Source organism: Myotis myotis, unplaced genomic scaffold, assembly GCF_014108235.1.
Source record: "Myotis myotis isolate mMyoMyo1 unplaced genomic scaffold, mMyoMyo1.p scaffold_m19_p_2, whole genome shotgun sequence".
NCBI lineage: Eukaryota > Metazoa > Chordata > Mammalia > Chiroptera > Vespertilionidae > Myotis > Myotis myotis.
The window spans coordinates 8,836,025-8,858,852 of NW_023416324.1; the positions used below are offsets into that span (position 1 = coordinate 8,836,025).

Below are 22,828 nucleotides of genomic sequence, written 5' to 3' on the forward strand. Positions count from 1 at the left end.
CTATGCACCATGGGTACAGCGGCCAGCAAGGCAGGTGTGACCCTGCCCTCGCAGGGTTTGCAGAGGGAGAGAGAATTAGTTCGGTGAACAAGCAGGGAGCTTACACTTCCATGTCGCCTCTCACCTGGGCTGCCTGTGGCTGGGACTGGGACCATCCGGCTTATCCATGACTGAGCTGTGGGACCTCCTCCAGACTCACCAGGGCCTTGGATACCCCTCAGACACCCCGACTCCATCCCAGCCCAAGCCGGAGCACAGACCTGGAGCCCCGTGCCTGCAGAACCCACCGCTGGCGCCCCCTGGTGGCCGGGAGGGTCAAGGGCTGTGAAAGTTCCAGACCCTTATCCAGGGCTTGGAGTTGGTATAGGATGAGAAGTTACTGTCCTGCCCGGGTTTGGCTGAGACCACGACTGGATAAAACTGGCATTCCTGGCCCACGCTTTGACTCCTTGCAAGAGGGCAGGAGCAGAAATGTGGGATTTGGCCGAGTCCTGGAGGACCTGTGGGGCCAGCAGCTGAGAAGGGACTGAGGAACCCAAGGCCACCAGGTCACTGACTGGCGAAACCGAGGTCCAGAGCAGTGTGGCCATGGAAGTCATTCATTCACCTGTTCATTTATTCACTCAGGAAATATGTATTCCGTGCTCTGAGGTGCCAGGCACTGAGCAGGACCCAGGACTCAGAGAGGAGCCAGATGGCCACTGTCCCTGGCCGGTCCCGTGTTTGAGTAGAGCTACCCGGATCCCTTCTGTCTGCCTCATCTCTGAGCAGGCCCAGGCCTGGGGGCAGGTGTGGGAAAGTCCCTGGTTAGATGCTGGGGCTGTGGGCCGGGTCACCTCCTGCAGGAGGGGCGCGGGGACGGGCTGGGGAGTTAGGCTGCCTGGGGTTGAGACCCAGCTGTGACTTTGTCCCTGTTACTTCGCCTCTTGGAGCCTTAGTTTCCTCACCTGTAAAATGGGGAAGAAGACTGCCCCCCGCACAGGCTGGCTGTGGAGGCCAGGTGGGATCAGCCACACAAGTAGCCTGGTGCTTGTTACCCCCATCTGAATGGTTGTCACCGCCCTTATTACTGACCAGGCGCGGGCGACCCTTGGGGCCCCTCTCAGTCTCAATGACTTTTACCCAGTGTCCTGCCTTCAGCTCCAGCTGGATCGGGACCTCCAAGGGCCTTCATCCCCCTTCGCCTGGCAGCATGAGAGCTGGTGAGGGGCCCAGACGAATGGGCGGTCACGCAGGGGGTGGGTGTGTGCGTGTGTGTATGAGTGCACATGTGGGTTCTGTAACATGTATGTATGCACCTAAAGCCTGGAGGGCAAGGAAGGGATTGAAGGTGGGCCCCCTCCTCCCCCCCTGGCTGCAGGCTGCAGGGAGCTTGCCCTGCACAGAGCTCACAATGATTGCATTTAAAGTCTTAGAACTGTGGCCATGAGGGCTGGGAAGAACCAGATAGGTCAGAGTTCTGTCCCTCGGGTGCAGATGGGAGAGCTGAGTCCAAGCAAGGGGCGGCCTCTGGCTCAGGGTCCCACTGTGGGGACTCCTGTCCAGGGTCCTTTTGATATGGTTCCTGCAGAAGCCCAGCAAGTGGCAGTATGGTCAGAGCCCCTGTGACCCTCAGGGGTAGCAGAACCTGGCTCCGACCTCAGGCAGCCCCGGCCACGCTGTTCCTTGCAGGGTAGAGGTTGCAAGGGTTTTGGTGCCCACTGAGCAGAGCCCCATTTCCTAGTTTTCAGGGTGTGGTCCCAGTATTCTCAACTGCTTACTGGGAAGGAGGTCGCAGTGGAGGGAACTCCAGCTTCTGGCTATACTATAAGCACTACTTACCCATGGCCACTGGGGGGCGCTCAAAGCCTAGCATTTTGTGGCTCTGGTGTTCTGGTGGGGCTCAGTGTGCCCGGCTGCCTGTGGTCACTCACTCCTCCTTGACCCCAGGTACGGCCCCAGTGCCCTGTGGAAGCTCTTGGAACCTGAGAGGGCAGCGGGTGGGGGCAGGGGAGGGGTCAAGGTCAGCTGAGTTTCAGCCCTGCTTGGCCTGTCACCCCTTGGGTGGCTTCGGGCAAGTTCTCAGCTCCCTGGCCTCCATTGTCACATTAGTCAAATGGAGTCAACACCTGTTTCCACAGACTGTTATGTTGTGGCAAATGACACCAAACAGTATGGGCTAATGAGCGCCCTGTACTCTCGAGCTGTGTGATTCGGGCTGGCTATTTAAACTCCGTGTCTCCGCCTCCTCAGTTGTAAAACAGGGATGGAAATAGAATGCACAGGCTGGGAGTTAGGAAAACAATTCGTGAAAACAGTGCCTGGCGTGCGGATATGTAACGGCATGGATCAACAGCTGTCGTCGCTCCTTGCTGTGTGCCAACCCTGAGCTAAATGCTCTGCACGTTCTATTTAGTCCTGTAGTATCAGCGAGGTGTAGGCCTGGTCATCATGCCCATTTTACAGATGAGGAAACTGAGGCTCAGAGAGGTGAAGTCACCTGTCTTAGTTCATGCAGAAGTTCAGAGGCCACAGTCAGGATTCTGGCCCTACTTGCTTCCCATGTGCTCATACACATGGGCTGGAAAGACCTGGTAGTGTGTTGGGTGGGGAGGGCTCCCTATTCCCCGGCTCGCAGGTGAGCTGGGAGTCTGACAGGTTTAAGTAGGACAGAAGGGAGAGAGGCAAACCTGCTTTACAGGTGGTATAAAGCCTGGGGTGTGATAGTCTGTCCTCTTCCTGCCACACTGCAGGCAGTGGCTCTCACCATGTACCCTGGTGGTCCCTCCAGCTCTACCGACAGCTGTGCCCCATCCTGTCACCAGCAGCTGGCTCGGAGGAAGGGTCTATGATGGGGCTGCTTTCAGGGTCCCGTGGAGGGAGTGTGGCGTGGCTGGGCACTGGCAAGCTAGCAGCAGGCTCCATCCTGCCCCCCCAGGCCCAGCTACTGCTGTCTGTCTTTCCGGGGTATGCCCCCTTCCTCCCCTCTTTCCCACCTGGCATCCTGACAAGACAGGACAGCCACTGGGGTTCTGTGTGACTTAAGGGAAAAACCCATCATAGCCAGCAGGGCTTGTGTGCCAGGGAAATTCTTGGCCCGTTCTTGGGTGAGCGAGCATCCTGGGTGGGCAGGGAGAGCCTTGTTCAGGGCCAGGCCAGCTCCCTTGGTTAGTTCCATCTGCAGGGTGGTGGACTGGGCACTGATTTCTTCTCGGGACTTCCTCCTTCCACACCTGGGGCTGTGGCATCTCTGGAGGAGAAAGGTCATCAGAGATTTGGTAAAGGTGGTAGAGTGCCTTATGGTAGCCGAGCAGATCAGCGAGAAGGCTGAATGAACAGGAGGTTGAGGAAGAGGAGTCCGGCCCCCATGGGAAGGGTCATAAATGCAGGCCAATGGGAACAGCCACCATCCCCCACAGAACCGGGTGAGAGGGTTTGTGGAGCCAGGCTGGGCCCCCGCTGCAGGCTGTGGTTCCCCGGACTGAGGAGCCCTGAGCCTTGACCTGCGTCTTCTTCTCCTCCCAGGAGATGTGCCCTGGGACCTGGAGAGCCCTCCCGTGCGCCTGACAGTGGGGCCAGGGCCCATCCGCACGCTGCTGAGCCTGGAGGACGCCGTGTGGGCCAGCTGTGGGCCTCGGGTCACGGTCCTGGACGCCACCAGCTTGCAGACTCAGGTACTGGCCTTTCCTCGTGGCTCGTGGCCCCTGCCCACGGGGCCATCAGCTGGGCACACCCTTGCTGACCCTCTGACCACGCTGGCACGGCTCTCAGCTCCTATCTGTGTCTCAGGGATCGGTTTGTCAGGAAGCAGGGGGGACCCACAATCCCTGCTGGGCCCTGCCCAGGGCTGCCGTGAAGGGAAGGGTCCTGACTACACTGGGCCATGATCTGCATCCTGAGTTGTGGCTCTTGCTGCCAGTGGAGGTGCCTGTTCTCGCTCTGGTGCCCGGGACCCAGCTGTGCTGAGGGGATGGCCAGTGTGGGCACAGCCATCCTGGAGGCCGGAGGCAGAATGGGAACTGAGAGGTATTTCTGGAAGGATCTTCCCAGGAAGGGTCCATCGGACCAGGAAGCCCCAGGCCTGAGGGGGCAGAGAAGTTGGCTGTGGATTGTTGGGGAGGGGTATGGGCAGCAGGGCCTGAGGGTCTGGGGAAAGCTGGGTGCCACTCGGCCCCTCCCAGGGCCACAGGCTTTTTGGAGGGGGTAGAAGTGGGAGGCACCCCTCCCTGTCCTAGCTGTGCCCCACTCGGGTCTGCTGGGCATCCCTCCATCGAGGGTTGTGGTTTGCCAGCACCTGCTTCAGATGGGACCCTGGCTCTGCCCTGCCAATCTGTCAGCCCTTGGACAAGGCACCGAGCCTTCCTGGGCCTCAGTCACTTCATCTGTAAAATGGGGTGATGGTGTAGAGCTACCTAAGGAGTGCGTGAGAGTGTTTATGTAAAGGGACTGTTTCACACAGTGCCTGACACAAAGCAAGTGTCGGATGAACACTAGTTATCACTGTACTTGTTTGCCGAACTGAAATCCTCGTTGCCACATTATGTGGCTTAAGTGGAAAATCACGCTGCTTCCTGCGAGTCCGCGCTGGTGGGCGTGGGTCCGCCATCCTCTCCCTTCACTGCCAGGAATGCTTCCTCCTGCTGACAGCTGCCTCGGCACGGGAGACAGATGGACCAAGGGAAGCAGAGGGGCCTGGGCCGGGCCCTGCCCACATCTCGTCCGATTCTGACCCTCACCAGCCACGGTGCTGTCCTGCCCAGGCCCTGCACCTCAGCTCTGCCCTGCCGCCCCTGTCGCCAGGTGGCCACCAGGCTGCAGCTCGAGGTTGGGGTGATTTAAGGCTAGTTCTGGGTCCGCTACTCTTAGAAAGGGATCAGTATGGCCTTTCGCCTGCTTTGCACACCATGGAGGGTGTCGGAAAGTGCTGGGTGGGGGAGGCGGATGGAGGAGTGGGTGGGGAGGGAGGCTTCCCAGCGGGGCCAGCGGGAGCACGCGCCTGGTCTGCAGCCAGGGAAATGGCAAAGTTTGTGTGGGCAGCTCGCCTTCAGCACACACGATCCTCGGGCACAGTAACGAGGTGATGGCCGTGCATGTTTAATACAGCCGCGCTCCGCTGCTGCTTGCAATAGAGAGGGAGCCAGCTCGGAAAACAGCTTGGTCTGGGGCTGCTAATGGCCTCCCCATCTGCATGGCTGCTCCACCTTGGTCTGGGCTCCACGTTCCTCTCATCTCGTCTTGGTGCCTCGCACGGCCAGCCAGGCTCGGAGGAGGGGGCTGGAGATGGCGCTGCTGTCTGGGCTGCCGTGGCCTCGCACGGGTGCCGAGGATTCAGCACCTGCAGGAAAGGGCCCTTGTGTGAGCTTTTCAGCCAAACGCCTCACTTTAGAGAGAGGGCATCGCTTACCAGCCCACCCTTCCTCTCCCTCCCTCCCCCCCTGCCCCTCAGGCTCCAGAAAACCCGCTCTGGGGATTTGAGATACTTAATGCTGTTCAGGGCTCCAAGCCCAGAGGAGTATATTGTTGACCAAGGCTGTGGCTCTGGCCCAAATTCCAAAGCATAAGGGGGTTCACCTAAGGCAGTGGTTCTCAACCTTCTGGCCCTTTAAATACAGTTCCTCATGTTGTGACCCAACCATAAAATTATTTTCGTTGCTACTTCATAACTGTAATGTTGCTACTATTATGAATCGTCATGTAAATATCTGATATGCAGGATGGCCTTAGGCGACCCCTGTGAAAGGGTCGTTCAACGGCCAAAGGGGTCGCGACCCACAGGTTGAGAACCGCTGATCTAGGGAGTGTGCCAACTCTAAGGAGTCTCCCTGGCTTCTCTCATCCCCAGGGGGTAATAGCAGCCAACACATACTGGGAACTTAATGTGGACCATCTACGGGTTTCAGGACTTTGCATAAATTAACTTCATCACCAAATCCCTCTCTGAGATTAGTACTCTTATTACTCCCACTTTACAGACGAGGAGACAGAGGCACAGAGAGGTTAAGTGGCTGGCCCAAGGTCACACAGCTAGAGGGAGGCTGAGCTGGGATCTGAGCGCAGGCCCCCCACACCCGAGTCTGCTCTTGACCTTTGTGCCGGCCGCCCTGGAAGGCTAAAGGCTCCGTCTCCTTTGGGCTGCACTGCCCCCTGCAGTTTCTGTCCCATCCTACGTGCCCTCTCGGGAGCTCTCATTTGTTCACACACCTGCTTTTTCCACCAACACGTCTTTGGGGCCCAGGATTGCTCACGTAGCTCACGTGGCAGGTGCACCGGAAAGGGTCATGGAGGACAGACAGGTGGTGTCCTGCCTTCCTGGCCCTCATGGAGGGTGCTGGATGGATGGACATGAGGAAGACCCAGTGTCGGCTCCCCAGGAGCTCAGGGTCAGCCAGTAGGAGGCCCATTTGGAACCATGGGAGGGGGTGCCAGACGCAGCCAGAGGAGGGACGGGAGCAGGGAAGTTCTAGGGGGGTGGAATCCCTGAGGAGGCTGGGCTCTGAGGGGTGAAGGGAGAGAGGAGGCGGGAGGATGCTCTAGGCAGAGAGAGCTCCATGAGCCAAGGCCAAGCCAAAGACAACCCGGTATGTGTGGGCCCCGGGGTGGTGTGGACGGCTCCCCGGGAGGCTTCCAAGATGGGCCGCCCGGGCTGTCTCCATTAGGCCCACTTGGCCCCTGCTGGCTGCCCCTGACCTTGCCGAGCCCGTCCCCCAGGGAGCAGCGCCCGCAGTCTGGCTCAGGGTGTGCCGCTTGTTCAGCTCCTTGATCCCAGTGGCGGCAGCAGCGAGGCTGTTAAACAGTAATGCAGCTCGCCAGGCCTGTGTCAACACTGCATCCCCGCGTTCCTTATCTCCATCGGCGGCCACCTTCAGAGTCTGATCCCGTTGTCTGGAGTTCATTTTACCGATCGCTGGAGCGGACAACCAGCGGAGGGATGATGGTTGCATCTCAATTTAAAAAAAACTTATTGGGGACAGGCGGAGAGGAGGCCTGCGGTGTGCGGGGTGTGCTCTGCGAGTGGGGGCGATCTGGGCGCCGGGCAAGGCTTGCTCCCCGACACGGCGCGGGCTGGGGTCTCCGTCTCCCCTGCTCGTAGGAGGTGGCAGTGGCGGCAGGGATGGGGGGTGGAGATGGGGCTGGGTTCTATGTGATTGTCGCGGCGGAGACCAGCTGGGCCCATGTTGTAGATGGGGAGGTGAGCCAGAAGGCAGGCCTTCCACCTGTAGTCGGTGGCCCTGCTCCCCAGCCACGCTGACCCCTTGTTGGCCTCTGAACATATCAAGCTCCTTCCCACCACCAGGCCTCTGCCTCTGCTGTTCCCCTGCCTGAAACACCATTCCCTCAGCTTCCCTAGGGCAGCTCCTCCTCCTCACGCCGATCTCAGCTCAGCCGCCACCTCCTGGGTGGGACCCGCCCTGATGGCTCCATTGGCGTCTCCTCTGTCTGTCACAGTCTTGACACAGTTCCTGCCTTTACTGTCATCAGAGCGTTGACCATGGTCTGAAATTACCTGCTGACCAGGGTCCGTCGGCCCTTGCTGGGCTGTCCATGGAAGAGCACAGGGCCTGGCCTGTCTGGTTTGCTGGGTCCGTGGGCTGGGCCCCGCCCCGCCTCTCGGCCAGTAATGGTGGGAGAAGGTGGGGATGCCCTGCCTGTGTGGGGCAGGCCCCAGGGGGGCTGGTGGGAGTGTGCTGTGACACCGTGACCATTCCTTCTGGGTGGAAGGTTGACAATGGGTGGGAGGAGGCTCAGGGCGCCGGTGTGCTGGGGAAGTGTCCTGGAAGGACGTGTGCCTTCCAGGAAGCGGGACAGAGGGGCCACACCTGGAGAAGGCGGAAGGAATCTGGTAAAGGGCTGGTCAGAGGGTCTTGTGCCCAGGAGGGTGGGTCCTGCTCGGGGCAGGTGGGACATATGTGGGCGGGACAACCGGGTCACCCAGAGGTCTCTGTCTGACCTGCCAGCCTTGAGACGCTTCCGTGGCAGTCCCTTTCCCAGAGCCCCCTCGGGGCTCCTGGTCCTGCCTGGGAGGGGCCGGAACACAGGCAAGTTGTGCCTGTGTTTGGGGACCAGGCCTGGCTCCCGCCCACAGGGTTGCGGTGAGGGGTAATAGGGGCAACCCTCTCCCAGAAGACCCCGGCTCCCCCACCCTCGGAGAAGCCTGTGCAGACCAACCCCCTCCACATACCCTGGCTCCCCACCCTGGCAGGACATGCCTGGCGCATAGTAGGTGCTCACTGAGGGGCTGTGAAGGACAGAGGGCTTTTACCTTAGGGAAATGGGTTCTGCCTGGGGGAGCGTGTGTGTGTGTGTGTGTGTGTGTGTGTGTAAGGGGTGGGGGGGTGTCCGCTAAGTGTGGAAGGGAGATGTGGGCAGAGCAGGGGTCTGAGGGCTTGATTTGAACCGCTTTCCGGGCTGGCGGACACATGCCTCCCAGTGGCTCCCGGGCACAGATACCTGCTGTCACTAGATGAGAAACTCCTCCGGGTTCCTGGGCACTAGCAGCCCTCAGACTTCCCCCTGCCCACCCCCAGGTACACGCCTTCCCCACCCTTAATTTTCACGTTTAGTGCCCAAACTTAGTTTGCATGTATTAGCTGTTGTAAATCTATCATAACAGTGAGGCGCAGCATGAATAATGCATCACGGGGCTGTATTAGTTTTCTGTCTCCTATCTTATTTATGACACGAAACGGGTGGGAATTTGCAAAAGCGAAACTCAGGCGCAAGGCTTCTTGGGTAATGGTATGCAGATTGACACGAGGGCGGAAAGATCCGCTAAGTCCTTCTTGCGGGCCCCGCCTTCGGGCCGGCAGGGGCTGGGGATCGGGTCGCCTCCCTCCACGGAGTCCTCCCAGTGCAGCAGTCCTGCCTTAATTTTTTCCCATTTTGGTGTGTGTCGCATTGTTATTGCTGACATCCTGTTCTTTTTTCTTTTTCTTTTTTTTCAAATTACAAGTTGGCAGGTGAGACTTGAGAAATCGATTTTTCTAAAGGTTGCGGAGACTTCCCTGGAGGCTCTGACAGTAACAAGTTCCAGGGGGGTGCGTGGCTTCCAGCAGCATGAAGAACTGAGGTTAGATGCTCAGAAGAACTTCCTTTCAGGAGGCTTGTGAAGGGCAGGGCGTGGGGGTGGATTTGGGGGTCCTGGGGGCGTCGGGGGCTCAGGACTGTGGTTGCCGACTCTGCTCCTGAGTCCGGGGTGTCTCGGGGCACGTCTTGAGGGGCTGGGCTGGCTAAGGGCAGGGCTCCGGCCCCTTCTCTCCTCATCCGGAAGAGCTCAGGCCTTCTATCCAATATTAGGACCCCCAGCCCCAGGCCCGGAAGACTTACGTTGATGAGAGGATTTCGTGGTTGGAAAAAACCACGTGGTTTGAAGCTGTGGGCTCAGGAACAAGTTCTGTAAAGCCACAGAGGAGAGAAGGGAGGCGGCAGGGGAAGGCCGATGGGAGGGGACATTGGGCAGAGACTAGGGGGTCAGGGGGTGGCCACTGGAGGTGAGTGTGGGGCAGACGATGGCAGCAGGTGTCAGCCCTCTTCCCTCTTGGCGCCCTGGCTGTCAGGGTCTGTCTGTCCTTCCCTCCACCTGGCTCCTCCACGTCCTCCCACCTCTGCATGGTTGCACTCCCTCTGAGCGCTGCTGCTAGTGATCGGAGAGGACAGACACCAAGGGAGCAGCCGTCCAGCCCCTGGACTGGGCGGGGACACATGGGGCCAGGGACAGACCTACCGGGTGCCGGGCCCTGTGCTGGGCCCTCACGTACAGTGGAGGCTGAGATTGCGAGCCAGAGCCGGGCTGCAGGTGTAGTCACCATCTAATGAGGTCACGCAGGTAGAGGTTTAGCCGTCCGGTGCTGAGTGCTCACTCAAGCCCTTAGGTGCTGCCAGCTCAGGCCCGCAGCCGGGCCGGGGGAGGGTCTGCCTGGCGGGACCCTCCTGGAGAGGCATTCCTGCCTTCCTCGGCTGCCTGGTCCAAGCTCAGCTCGGATGGTGGTCATTGTGGGCTTGGGAGCTGGGCTGGCTAGCTTCAGCTCCTGGCTTGACCACTGAGTGCCTCAGTTTCCCCACCTGTAAAATGGGATAATTACAGAACATACTCCAGGCTAAACTTGATATATGTAGAGCACAGAGTGTAAGTAGTGCTCTGATGACCAGAGGCAAAGGGCCCAGGCAGGGTCTACAGGTGCAACTCGGTCTGCTCTTGGAGCTGGGAAGCAAATAGAGTGCAGAGCAGCCATAGCCAGACATCTGTAATTAAGTTCTGAGGCCTGGCTGCTGGGGATCCTTCCAGATCAAAGCTCCCATCAAACCCTGCTTCAGAACTGTCCAGCTGCCTCTTCCCTGCCTCTTCCAGGCCCTGGCTCTTCCAGCCCGTGGCCCAGGGGTAGGCACTGCCAGCACTTTCAGTCCCTGTACCAGGTCCCTGTCCTCATGGACCTGCCCCTCTGGGGTGGGTGTGGTGGTGGGGGTCACACCTTGGCAGAGACCACCCCCAGGGAGTTAACCCTTATTGAAACACTCCTCTCAGAGGCTGTTCCAAGCCCTTGGCAAGTAGCAACTCCTGTAATCCTTACAGCAGCCCTTTGCACCAGTTCTCTTATCACCCCCAATTGAAAGCAGAGGAAACTGAGGCAGGAAGTGGTGGAGCTGGACTTGGACCTGACAGGCTGGCTCTGAGCCCCTGGCCTCACGGCCTGTCCTGAGTAGGAAACAGCTGACAAGATAATCTCAGGCCACAGTGAGTGTCATGCGGAGGGCGAGCCAGGCACACAGCTCCGCCTCCTCTGTCCAGGCTGGTTCACTCGGTTCTGAGCCTCGCTCCCTCCCCGGATCAGAGGCTCAGGGGTCCCACCTCCTGGTGGGGGTTGCAGGACACCGTGAGGTGAGCTGAGCTGCGTGACTGCAGCCCGGGCATGCACAGGTGCCGGAGGTGCACGTCCCGTCTCCACTGCTCGGCCTCTATAGGTCCCTGCGACGGCTGGGCCAGGGGCGGGCGCCAGGCACCTGCTTGTACAGGGCCAGGCGGGAGTGGCTGCCGGGGCACGGTCATGCAAAGGTCTGCCCTCAGGTGTCCATGGAGAGGAACCGCTGCGCTAGCTCGCATAATTGAAGAAAACAAAAGGAAATTAAATAGCACTAATGAGGAGAATATCGAGTCCACGTTCTTTTATTTTCCGCTTCCCCCAGAACAGCCAGATGCGCCGGAGGATTTAATTTGTTTTGTTTTTAAAGGCAAAATGTCAGTGCGGCCGCAGCCCGATAGCCTCCCAGCCGTGGCGCTCTCTGTGCCTCGGCCTGGGCTGTGGTTGGGGTGGCAGGGGTCAACCCCAAACTCTGTGCCCACCCTCTTATGTGCTTTGTGACAAGTAGGCCTTAGCGCCAGAAAGTTTAACTTTTGGGTGCCGGTTGGCCATCTTTCTAGAAAAATGCAGCAAAGACACCAAACTTTGCACCATCAGTTCCAAAGTGGGTTGCTAAAAGTTTGGGACTGGCTCTCAGTCCTGAAGCTGATGGGGCTGTCTGCCCCTCTGTCCCTTCTAGGTTTCCGTGGGGGCCCCGAGCTAGGAGAGCCCAGCGTCCGGTGAAGTCTCTTGTTAGTTAGGAATGGCCTCATCCCCACTTTACAGATGAGCACACTGAGACCCAGGGACGTTAACTGACTGCTGGTGAGAGGTGGGGTGGATGCCTCAGTCAGAAAGCGCCTGGAATGCCCTGGCTGGTTTGGCTCAGTGGATAGAGCGTTGGCCTGTGGACTGAAGGGTCCCAGGTTCGATTCTGGTCAAGGGCACATGCCCGGGTTGTGGACTTGATCCCCAGTAGGGGGCGTGCAGGAGGCAGCCAATCAATGATTCTCTCTCATCATTGATGTTTCTCTCCCTCTCCCTTCTTCTCTGATGTCAATAAAAATGTATTTAAAAAAAAAGAAGAAGAAATGCGCCTGGAAGGGCAGCTCTGCTTGGAGCGTGTGGTTGCTCGGCCTAGACCGGGTCGGATTCTGACGGCAGAGTGTCTAGGCGTCGGCCGAGGCTCATGTGTGTGTGCGGGGCTCGGAGATTGCGTGTGGGCTTTGGAGTCCCAGGAGGGTGACCAACCGCCCCGGTTTGCCCAGGATGAGGAGCTCGATGTCTCGTGCTACAGCGGGGACCTCCCTGGGCAAACTGGACAAGTGGGTCACCCTGAGCTGGAATCCTGGGTTCCCCCGTTTCCTAAGCACTGTGACTCAGTGACCATTACTCAGCTGGAGTGTGACCTCCGGCTGACAGAGTGACTCTGCACCACGGCTTCTAGAAGCTTCGGTGTCCTGCCTGTTAGATGAGGATGGAATGGTGTTGCCGGGTGTTAGGTGGAGGCAGAGTTTCTGAGGTTCTATGGCTGGTCTCCGGCCCAGGATGGGCCTCCCAGGCCAGCAGGGGTGGTGACTGAGCAGGGAGTGGGGGGCCGGAGCCCCTTCGCACTGCACCCCGCCAGGGTGCTGGGCCTGAAGGTGCTGGGGAGATCACTGAGCTTGGGTCCACGCCCAGCTCCACCCCTGCCCGTGGGTCACCCGGCTCATCCCGTCCCCTTTCTGGGCCCGTTCCTCTTCTCTCATAAGGGTCTCCGTGAGGATGGGACACTGCGGCCTGGGAAAAGCCTGGCGCATAGTGGGAGCCCAACCAACAGAGCTGCCAGCCCCCGGCCTTGGCCCCAGCACTCCTGGCCCCCGAAAGCCCCAGCGTTCCTTCCCGGCTCCTTGGCATCATCTTAGCTCTAATGACTTTGGATTCTGAGCTGCTCACCTGGGAATTTCTAAAAACCAAGCACAGAGCGTCACCTGGAGGCACATAAATATTGCACGACTGGAGGTTGGGCTGTGTCAGCACTATTTGGGGCCGTGTCACTCACCGAAGCCCTCTGTGCAGTCCTGTGGGGGGCTGCCGTGAGGCTGCAGGGACAGGGCGAAGGGGACAGGGCACCGTGAGCGGGTGCAGGAAACCTGGTTTCTTCCCAGCGCCCCGACCGGCTCCTGACTGCAGCCAGCGTGCAGGGAGCACCCAGTGTGCAGCCCTGGCCCTGGAGCCTCCCAGCACCATGGACAGAGAGAGGAGACCCAGCTCCCGGGCCAGGGACAAGCTGGGAGCCAGCGGCAGGCCCAGGCCTCCCCTCCGGCGGCCCGCTTTTAATTTTTTAAATAAATGCTTCTCCCTACTCAACTTTTTATTTAAAAAAGTTAAAACTACCAGAAAGTTGAAAGAATAGTACAGTGAGCACGCATATATTCATCTAGTAAGCCATTTAACATTTTGTCATAATTCCTAACCCCACAATTATGCATATAAAGCCCCCCCCTTTTGGGGTAAACCATTTAAAAGTCAGTTGTAGGCATCATCACCCTCCATGTGCAAATACTTCAGCAAGGCTCTCCTAGGTGACTTCAGTAGCATTTAACGTACCCAGAAATTTGACATCAATGTACTGTCCACATGCACATTTTCACCAGAGTATCCTCTGTAGCTCCTCCCCAGCCCCACCCAGGATCCAGCAAGGGCTGCATGTTGCCTTTGGTTGTCATGTCTCTTTAGTCTCCCTTTGATCAGGAATAATCCCTTTAAGCGCGCGTGTGTGCGTGTGTGCGTGTGTGTGTGTGTGTGTGTGTGTGTGTGTATCCATGATATGGACTTTTTTGAGACGTCCAAGCCAGTGTCTTCTAAAAAGTCCCATCATCTGGAATTGCCCAGTTGTTTCCTCGTGACGAGATTTGCGTGGCCAGATGCTTGGCCAGATGTGACTTCCTGTCACATCACCCAAGGAGGCGGGACAACAGGCTGGCCCCCTTCTTGATCGCTGGGTCCAGGTGGGATCGCTGGGTCCAGGTGGGTTCGCCAGGTCTCCCCATCATAAAGGTACCAGATTCCCTTTGTAATGTAAGGTTTCCTGCAGGTGATCCTTGGAGAATTTGTGGATATATTGTTCCTTAGCAACACCCTCCCCTTTAATTACCACTACCACTACCGCTACCGCTACCAATTCCTAGGGTCATTTTAAAGCCCCCACTCCTGGGCCCCCAATACCTCTAGGGGTTAGAGGAGGCATCCAGAGGTGAGAAATAGGAAGCCAAGGCCTGAGTTGGGGGGCCAGGTGGGCAGTGTATCTCCTGGCCCTGGGGGGGAGGAAAGGAGAGGCCCCCACTTTGATGGAGATGCGCCCCTGCCCTTGTTGAGGTGACAGCCTCCCCTGCAATTTCTGAGCTCCTTTCTGGGCAAGTGAGCACCCCAGCTGCGTGGCTTGTCAGCCCGAGCCCAGTGGGCAGCGAGGGCTGGGCCTCACTGCCGCCTACACCCACGGGATGCTGCCCTCCGCTTCCTCAGCCCTCCTCAGGCACATGATGCCAGCGTGCTACTGCTCCTGCCCTGCGTGCCCTGGCTTAGGGAGGGGTCCAGGGGAGCCCAGAGACAGCGGAGGAGCGAGGGGCTGGGGCTGCTGTGCTGTGGTTCAATGTACCTTTGCCCTGCCCCCACCCGCCTTACCACTGGGTTGGCGGGTTGCGCAGGCCTCGTGCAAAGCCCGTTGGGCCTGGAGACAGACTTGTGAGGCCTCTGGAGAAATGAGCCTGGATTTCATCACTGACTTCTCTTTTAATTCGGTTCTGACAGCAGCAGGGCCGGCTGGCTGCAGATTCGGGGGCAGCTTTCCGTGGTCCCAGGCCTCTCGGTTTCAGCGCGGGCTGGCTTTCTCGGAGGCAGGGAACGCTCCCTTTTCTGCAGGAGCCGGGCAGGAGCCTCGCTGCACACGTGTGAGCACGCACCCGCCTTCCTGATGGTGCATACGTTTTTGTGCACAAGTGTGTGCGAGCTGCCTTGTGCACAAGTGTGTGCGCGCTGCCTTTGGAAAAGCCTGGACGGAGCACCTGCTCCCCATCCGCCTGTCCACCTCCTCACCGAGGGCGGCGGCCTGGGAAGTCAGGTTGGGCCTCAGGGTCTCATCGGCGAGGTCTCGCCGGGCCTCTCCCAGCAAGGCCCCGGGGAGGGCCCTGTCTGAGCAGGCGCTCGGCCTGCGTGCGGGCTTTCAGGAAAGTTGTCGCCGGCACAGGCTCTTCTGGAGGGTAACACCCCCTCCACCAGGGTTTCCCGGAAGGAGGCACCTCTCAAGAAGAGAGAGCTGTGCAGGCGGGCGGAAAAGGGGAAGGGATTAAGCAACACAAAACAACCCCAAACCTCACACACAGACAACAGTGTGGTGGTGGCCAGAGGGAGGGGGTGGGAGGAGGTAGAAGCGGGTAAAGGGCTAAGTGGTGATGGGAGGAGGCTTGGCTTGGGGTGGTGAGCACAGTGCAGTGTACAGATGATGTTTTATAGAATTGTACACCCGAAACCTGTGTAATTTTATGAACCAATGTCACCCCACTAGATTCAATAAAAAGGTTAAAAAAAAGAGGAAAACAAAAGAGAACTGGAAGCTAGGGTTGCCAGGACTATGGGCAGCAGGCTTGGGGTGAAAGGACAGAGAAATGGAAATTCACCCCCCTGCCCTGGCATTGCATGGTCTGGACTTGGCTTGGTGGAGGCTGTGAGGGGTTCAGCCTCCCTAAATTCCAGAGGCTCCCTGGCTGAGTCTCCCGCACTTGGGCCTTCACTGGGGTGGGGTGCTGAGGAAAGAGGGACAGAGAACCCCCACCCCCCGGGAGCCCCTAGTCTGAGCCGCCGGTCTGAGGGAGGAAATAGCTCCCTGTCCTCTCCTCGCTCCTGGGGAGCCCCCACTTTGATGGAGATGCGCCCCTGCCCTTGGTGAACTTCCTGTCTGAGAGGGAGCTATCGCTGCTGCTCTCAGGGTCCCCCAGTAAGGGGTGAGCCTCAGAACCCTGCCTCCTGAGAGCACCCCATTTCCCCCAGCTGGGACGCAGAGCTCAGCCATCAGGGGCTGGCTTAGAAAAAGCAATTTTGTTGGCCATCTCAAAGTCTTGCCCTTCTGGGTCCTGCATTTGGATCAGGAATGAGATCAGGAATGAGCTTCGAGTTGATTGCCTTGGAGGATCCCTTAACCCCCACCGGCTTCTTTGTCTCCATGGGAAACCTCTTGGTGATTTGAGACAGTATGGAGTTGGGTTGAGGCTCTGGCCAGAGTGACTCTGCAGCAAAACAAGCCAAGTCGTGTTACTGCCGCCTCCTATTCACCAAGTTCGCACGAGGCCTGGAATTCCAGGCTCCTGCCACACACAGCTGATGAGCTGAGCCCCTTTCCAAGGTAAACCCGATCATGTCACTTACCAGCTCAGCTCCCTCCAGCACTTACAATCAAACTCTTCACTGGATTTTAAGGTGGCCCTGCCCACCTCTCCCACCCTTCCCACCTCTGTCTTAGCACTGTGCTCCCCACACTGACCACCTTTCTGTTTCTCAAACATGGCAAGTTCATTCCTGCCCCAGGGCCTTTGCACCTCCTGTTCCCTCTGCCTGGAATGCTCTCCCCACCTTCACCCCATTATCCCAGGGCTGATTCCTTCACGTTTTTAATGTCTCTGATTAAATGCCTCCTAGAGAGACCTCCTCTGGCCACCCCAACCTTAATGGCTCCCAACATTTTTTCCTGTGCAGCGGTTTTAATTATTTGGAGTCATCTTTATCTGTTTATTTGTTTCACTGGTCTCTGCACTGGGAACACACACTTCGTGAGAGCCCCTGGGTGATCTCATTCATCATTACCTTCCCAGCACCTAGACCCATGCCAAGCACATATTAGGAGCTCAAAAACATCTGTTGAATGAATGAGACCATATCAGGAACTGGGCCTGCACCGAGCTCCCCCTCACCCAGGTCCCTGTAACCTCATGACAACTTCCACTTACAGATGGGAAACTGAGGCCCAGGCCTGTGCAGTTACTGAGGAAATGAGCTCTAATAGCAGGTCTGGTAGCAAATCCATGTTCTGTCCAACATCTTCCTGCAGTTTCGGGTTTCTGTGCTCTTTACAGAGGAAAGGGAAGGAGGAAACTCACGAGGCCCTGCCCATGGGGCGTTCAGGTTTCTCCTCGCCTGCACGTCTTCCTCCCTCTTTTTTTTTTTTTTTTTTTTTTTTGCACTTGCTGCTCTACCATTCACATTTTTCTATGTTCTTTACACAGCCTGTGTAAACGATTTTGAGTGGGTGTGGACAGTCCACCGAGTGGATGCACCGGAGTTACCTGACTGTCCCCAATGGCTGGGTGGGCACTTAGGCTGTTTCCAGTCTCTGTGCTGCAGTTGTCTGCATTGGAGCAACATCTGGATGTTGTAGATGAAGCTCAAGGGTCTGTCCGTTCACTCTGTGACCAAATGTGACTGTGTGCTGGCCCCTGTGCCGAGCAGGGGGCACTGATGGGCCTGAGGCTCAGTGTCTGCCCTTGGAGATCATAGTCCGGGGTGGGAGGCGCTGAGCAGACACAGGGTGGCGTAGGTGTCACGGGGCTGGAGAGTGGAGAACCCCGTGCAGAAGGTGGTCCGGTGCAAGGGCGGTCGGGGGTGCCTCATGGAAGAGGGGCATCACCCCGAAGGGGAGTCTTCAGGTGCTGAAAGGAGGGCGCTGGGTGATGCACACAGCACATAGGTCACCATGAGGGCGGAGGCATGGCCGTGTGGCTCCTTCTGAGTGTCCTTCCCGCCCAGGCTCGGGTCGGCCTGGAGTGGAGGGAGCCTGTCGGCAGAGCTGAGGCAGAGGTGGGCGGAGTGCCGAGTTAAAGAACTTTGTCCTGCGGTGGATGGAACTCTGACTGTCTTCTCTCTTTAAAAAAGAGGTTTTCTTTAAAAGACCAAAATTATACATACACCTATTAAAAAAATCAAATAGCATAGAATGGCTCATCCCCAGGCCCCTTCCGGGGAGAAAGTGCTTGTCACCTGTTTCTGTTTTCAATTCACCTGCGTGACTGTGACTTGTCTGCCCTGCTGGTTCCTGACTTACCGATTTTGGACGTTCTGTGTTGCCTCCCACTGTAAAAGGTGAGGATTTGGCTCACAGCACCCACCTCTCTTCCCAGGAGTTGTGTTGGTTGCCTTTGTAACTTTAGATAATATGTAAGCGGCTGCCTCCTTCCATTGACTTTAGTTCTTTCTCTCCTGTCACGGTGGCGTGCTAGAGCCGGGGCCTGTCAGCTCCTAAGAGCCTGGTGTGTGTGACTTTCTCCCTGCTCCTTGTTCAGTGATGTCGTGTGGGTAGCTTGAGATTGGCCCTGTTGGAAGTATTTACACCAGGGGAATTGGCATACATGACACACCAGGGTACCTCTGCCTGTTAAACAATTACCAACATGCCACTGCTGGGCTCCTGGGGTTTCCTTCCGGCCTCAGCTGGTTCAGGCAGAGGCCGGAGTAGCTTGGCCCCCAGGTGTTTGGCTGGCCCAGCACCAACACCGCCACTCTGTCCGCAGCAAAGCTTCGAGGCGCACCAGGATGAGGCCGTGAGCGTGACGCACATGGTGAAGGCGGGCAGCGGGGTCTGGATGGCCTTCTCCTCCGGTTCCTCCATCCGCCTCTTCCACACGGAGACGCTGGAGCACCTGCAAGAGATCAACATCGCCACCAGGACCACCTTCCTCCTGCCAGGTGAGGCTGCGGGGGCCTCGTCCCGGGCCTGTGGAGGGAGGGCGCTGACAGTAGCCGCCGGCTGAGGTGCATCCTGCCAGCCCATCTCATTAACCTTGTGGGAGCCTTAGGTCGGCCTTGAAACGGGGCCTCCAAGGCGGGCAGTGGAGGGTTTAGAATTCGAGCCCGGGACTGTCCTTTTAAAGCCCTGCTCGCTGTCACCACGTGCCCCCTCAGCCTGCAGCACGGGGGGCGCGGGCTCGCAGGAAGGGAGGCTCTGAGCTCAGTGGACTCTCCCACGCCAGGCAGCTGCTAAAAAGCCACTCTGGGTGGGAACCAGGCCTGTCTACACCTGCCACTCCTCAGGTTGACAGGAAACCAACTCTGCCTCGAATCACCTTCAGGATGAGGTGCAGGGGAAGAGCGAGGGCCAAGCAAGGGGCTCTTTTCTTAGAGGTTTTTCTAAGAAAGGCAGCTGTCCCTTTTAGTTCCCTGGCCAGGCTGGGAGCGGGGGTTGGACAGCATCCCCGGGGCCTGTGCCTCCTCCTGCAGAACTGTTGCTGAGACGTGATGGCGAGGATTAAGGCTGGAGCGCACCTCACCCCTGCCCCGTATCTGTCTGAGGCTTTGGCGGAATTGGCTCTAGGCATCTCCCTTACCATCTGCTGCCCATGCTGCCGCCCAGACCCCCGCAGGCTGTGCTGGGAGAGCAGGGCGGCCACCTGCTCAGGGCCCGTTCCCGCCCACAGCTGGCCTTAGAGCAGACCACAGAGCCAGCTGCACAGCCCGCCTTGCCTCCCTGCTTGGCCCCGCTTCCACCAGACAGGCCGACTGACCCAACCACTGCAGGCTGGGCTGGTCTTAGCAGCTGGGGAGCTGCAGGGCCCTGGGGCCAGGGGCAGAGCAGGCATGGCAGGCTGAGGGCAGATGGGCCACAGCGTCGCTAAAAGCAGCTGAGCCGGGAGACTGGCCTCCCGTGTGTGAGGCTGGGCCAAGGGCGGGCACGCTGGCCAGCACTTGGGGGCCGTGGGAGCCTGTCTCACCCCAGAGGCCTGGTTCCTGACCCCACGTGGCGCGCCTGGAAATCACCCTGGCCCCTGCTTCCTCCCAGCTCGTTGAGACTGTCCCTGACTTGTGGCCACAGGGGATCTTGTACCAACAACAAGATCAACAACAAACAGCGATAGAATGTAATTAACTACCACCCCGCCATGAGCCCTACCGTGGGCGAGGTCCCAGGCGCTTGACCCACAGGGTCTCACTTCATCTTAACCCCGCGAGGTGGGGGTTGTCCCCGCTGTACAGATGCAGAAACTGAGGTTTGCTCAGCAGGTCAGGAGGCCGGTCTGTGGCCATGCCGCCCGCCAGGGGCAGGACTGGGGTCGCAAGAGGTCAGACTCCCTTCAGAGTCCCACTGTGTGTAAGGGGGGAAGGGATGACTTTAGAGGGCCCAGAGTCCTGGCTCAATCACGTTTGGGTCTTGGGCAGGTCTCTGCCTCCCGGAACCTCTGGTCCCTCTGTGGGACTGGAGGTGGCTCCGGGCTCCTGGTAAATGCCATTAGTGCGGGAAGGCACCTTGCCCAAGTCTGGGGTGTAGTGGGTATACCAGGGGAAGAAATGCCCCCTAACATGTTCCCTGGGGTGTGGGAGGAGCCTGCGGGGCCCGTGTTATGGGTCTTTCTCTTTTGCAGCTTTATTTTTTTTTTTTGTATTTCATAGGATTTAGCCATTCTACACAGTAAATCCATTTAGCTATGATAGATGTGTCTCTGTATCACAAAATATTTCCCCATTCACGCTGATAGCTAAATTATTTCAAGTTAGTGGGATAAGGGGAAAGTCGCACAATCTCTGGGCCTTTCCGATCTTGTCAAGCTCATCTGTGGGAGTGGGGAGAGCGAGAGGAAGCGTCACGGTTACCGGGGCCCAGAGGTGGATTTGTGGGCAGATCGGCTGCAGGTGGAAAAAGTCCAGCTCCCAGCGGGGCAGCTGACTCACTGTGGACGTTCAAAACACAGGCCCACGCCCCCTGGCTGACTGGTTCTTTGCACTTACCCCTTAGAGAAGGGAGAGCGTTCGTCATCGGGATGATTATTTCAGGGCCAGGTAAACCGAGGCCCAGGAGGTTAATCGACTGGCCCAAGGTCACGCTGCTGATGAGGCCGGAGCCGGGCGCGAATCGCAGCTCCCTCACAGACTTACTGCGCAGTCCCCCTTGCTAGGCCTCCGTTTCCCCATCTGTACAGTGAGGGGCCGAGATTTGAGTCAGAGCTTGACCATGCCGTGTAGGACAGGCCAGAACCTAGAGTCGGGCAGGCCCTGCTGGGATCCTGGCTCTGCCACTTTGCAGCCCGGTGACTGGGAGTGGGTGGGGAACCTCTCTCCTCCTTGGGCCCTGCCTCTCAGGGAGGCGTGGGCCTGAGACGGTGCAGCCTCTGGCTTGAGTAAGTCGCTGTTCACCGTCATCAGCTCCATCATGCCTTCTCGGCCATCCCCATCCCTGGTCACACCGGCTACTGTGGGCCATGCGTCTCCCAAGGGGCTCCTTGCTCACCCCCACCCGCCGAGTCCATGCCCTTCCCTCCTCATCAGCTACATCAGAGCAGACAGAGCCACCCCTACGCTTGCCGGACCTCTTTGGGGCTGGGCCCTGGGCACATCCGGGATGGAGGCTGAGGTTCCTGGGTACAGGGCTTCCCGAAGGTGACTGTCCTGGGCCTTCTCCCTCCGGCTTGACCGTTCCTACACCACACCGAGAGCCCCCACGCCCGAAGGCCCCCACACCCGAGGGATGCTGGGCTGGAGCTAGCATGGGGCAGAGGGCAGCTTCAAATCCACCCACCTTGTGCCTCGGCTAAAGAACAACAGAGCGGGACTCTTACTTTCTTTATTAGAAATATTTAGAAAGTATTTTTTCTTCGCCCACACCAGCAAATGAAATAATTGCATAATTAGTAATAAATTTGTTCCTCCTTTAAGCGTGGATTTCTTTAAGGGGACGTAAAATATTTATCACGCTTCCTTCCCCCGACCCCTGCCTTCCACTCGGCACCCGACTGGTATTAATGCATTTTTGAGCCTAAACTCCCTCCTCCTCTTAACTAGACAGGTCATTAATAAAACGTTCTCCGAGAGCCCGAGCTTTTTAAAGTTGCATATCTCCAGATAGATGGCTCGGGCGAGCTGCGCGCTGCTGCATTAAGTCTCTGTGATAAAATATTTATCCACCATTAGGATTTTTTTCTCTCGGACTGTTTGTGAGGTGCCTTGCTCTTTCCCTCGAGGCGGAGGGGGAGGAGGAAGGGCCGAGGAATGAGGTCTGATGATGAAGTCATTTCTCAATTCCGGCATCTCTTTGGGTTTCTCGCTGCCTTCCTTTGGGTTTCGGATATGGGGGTGGGGGGTGGGGTGGGGGTGGGCGGGAGGATGCAGGGGCATCAGGAAATGGTCTCCTTCTGGTCTTCAGGCTCCCGGGGCTCCGGAACAGGAGGTGAGGTGCTAGAAAAAATTTGCCACTGTTTCCGCGCTTGGCTTTATTGTTTTTGTGGGTTTATGGCTCTGGTGGAGCTGGTCGGAAGAGTCTAGGTCCTTTTAATAATTATAGCTGTTTTCCTAATAGCCCGCCTTTATTGATTGTGTACTAGGGCTAAGAGCTGTGCTCAACCTTGTATATATATTATCTCTATATGTGCTGTATATGTATATGCATATTTCTAATAACCATAAAATTGAGCTAGGTAGGTTTGTAATATTCATTGATCAATGAAAGTGACTTGTTAATTCTCACAGTTAGTCATTGACATCAGCACCCATGTCCTTTTCCACTTTCCTATATTTTTCATTCATTCATTCATTCATTCACCCATTTACTCACGGATACTTGTTGAGTGTCTGCCATGGGCCGTGTACTGGGAATGGACCTTGAGCACAGATAAGCCTCTGCTCTCATGAAGCTTACAGTTGGGACAGCGAACAGCAAATAAGGAAGGGGAAGAAGAGGGTGGTTATAGACCTTGGCCGGGGCCAGGAGGGAAGACGGCTGGTGATGAGAGGGAGCTCGTAGCCTGAGCCTGTTGCTCTGACTTCCCGGGGCCAGGAACACCCAGTAGGGCCGCAGGTGTCCTAGTAGTTGACGCAGGAGGAGGCAGAGTCCCGGCCCACGGACCCGCAGATGCTGTGTGTGAAATAAATAGTGCCTGCCGTCAAGTGATGAACTGGCTTTTCTTCGGTGTGGTTTGCATTTCCACGTTGAATCAATACTATGAATATGGCTTTTTGAGTTTGCATCACATCGCCAGACTCATATATCTCCCTGCCTGCTGACAGCT

The 22,828-nt window shown here is 57.7% G+C and overlaps 1 protein-coding gene across 19 annotated transcripts in view; it reads left to right on the top strand.

Annotated features, from left to right (window-relative positions):
* ARHGEF10L (Rho guanine nucleotide exchange factor 10 like) overlaps positions 1–22,828 on the top strand; it is a 148,339-nt gene that overhangs the window by 119,536 nt on the left and 5,975 nt on the right. For all 19 annotated transcript variants that reach the window (XM_036353074.1, XM_036353083.1, XM_036353080.1 and 16 more), the window contains 2 exons: positions 3,505–3,653; positions 18,347–18,521. In XM_036353074.1, the coding sequence (XP_036208967.1) occupies positions 3,505–3,653; positions 18,347–18,521 (324 nt within the window). The remainder of the gene's footprint in view (positions 1–3,504; positions 3,654–18,346; positions 18,522–22,828) is intronic.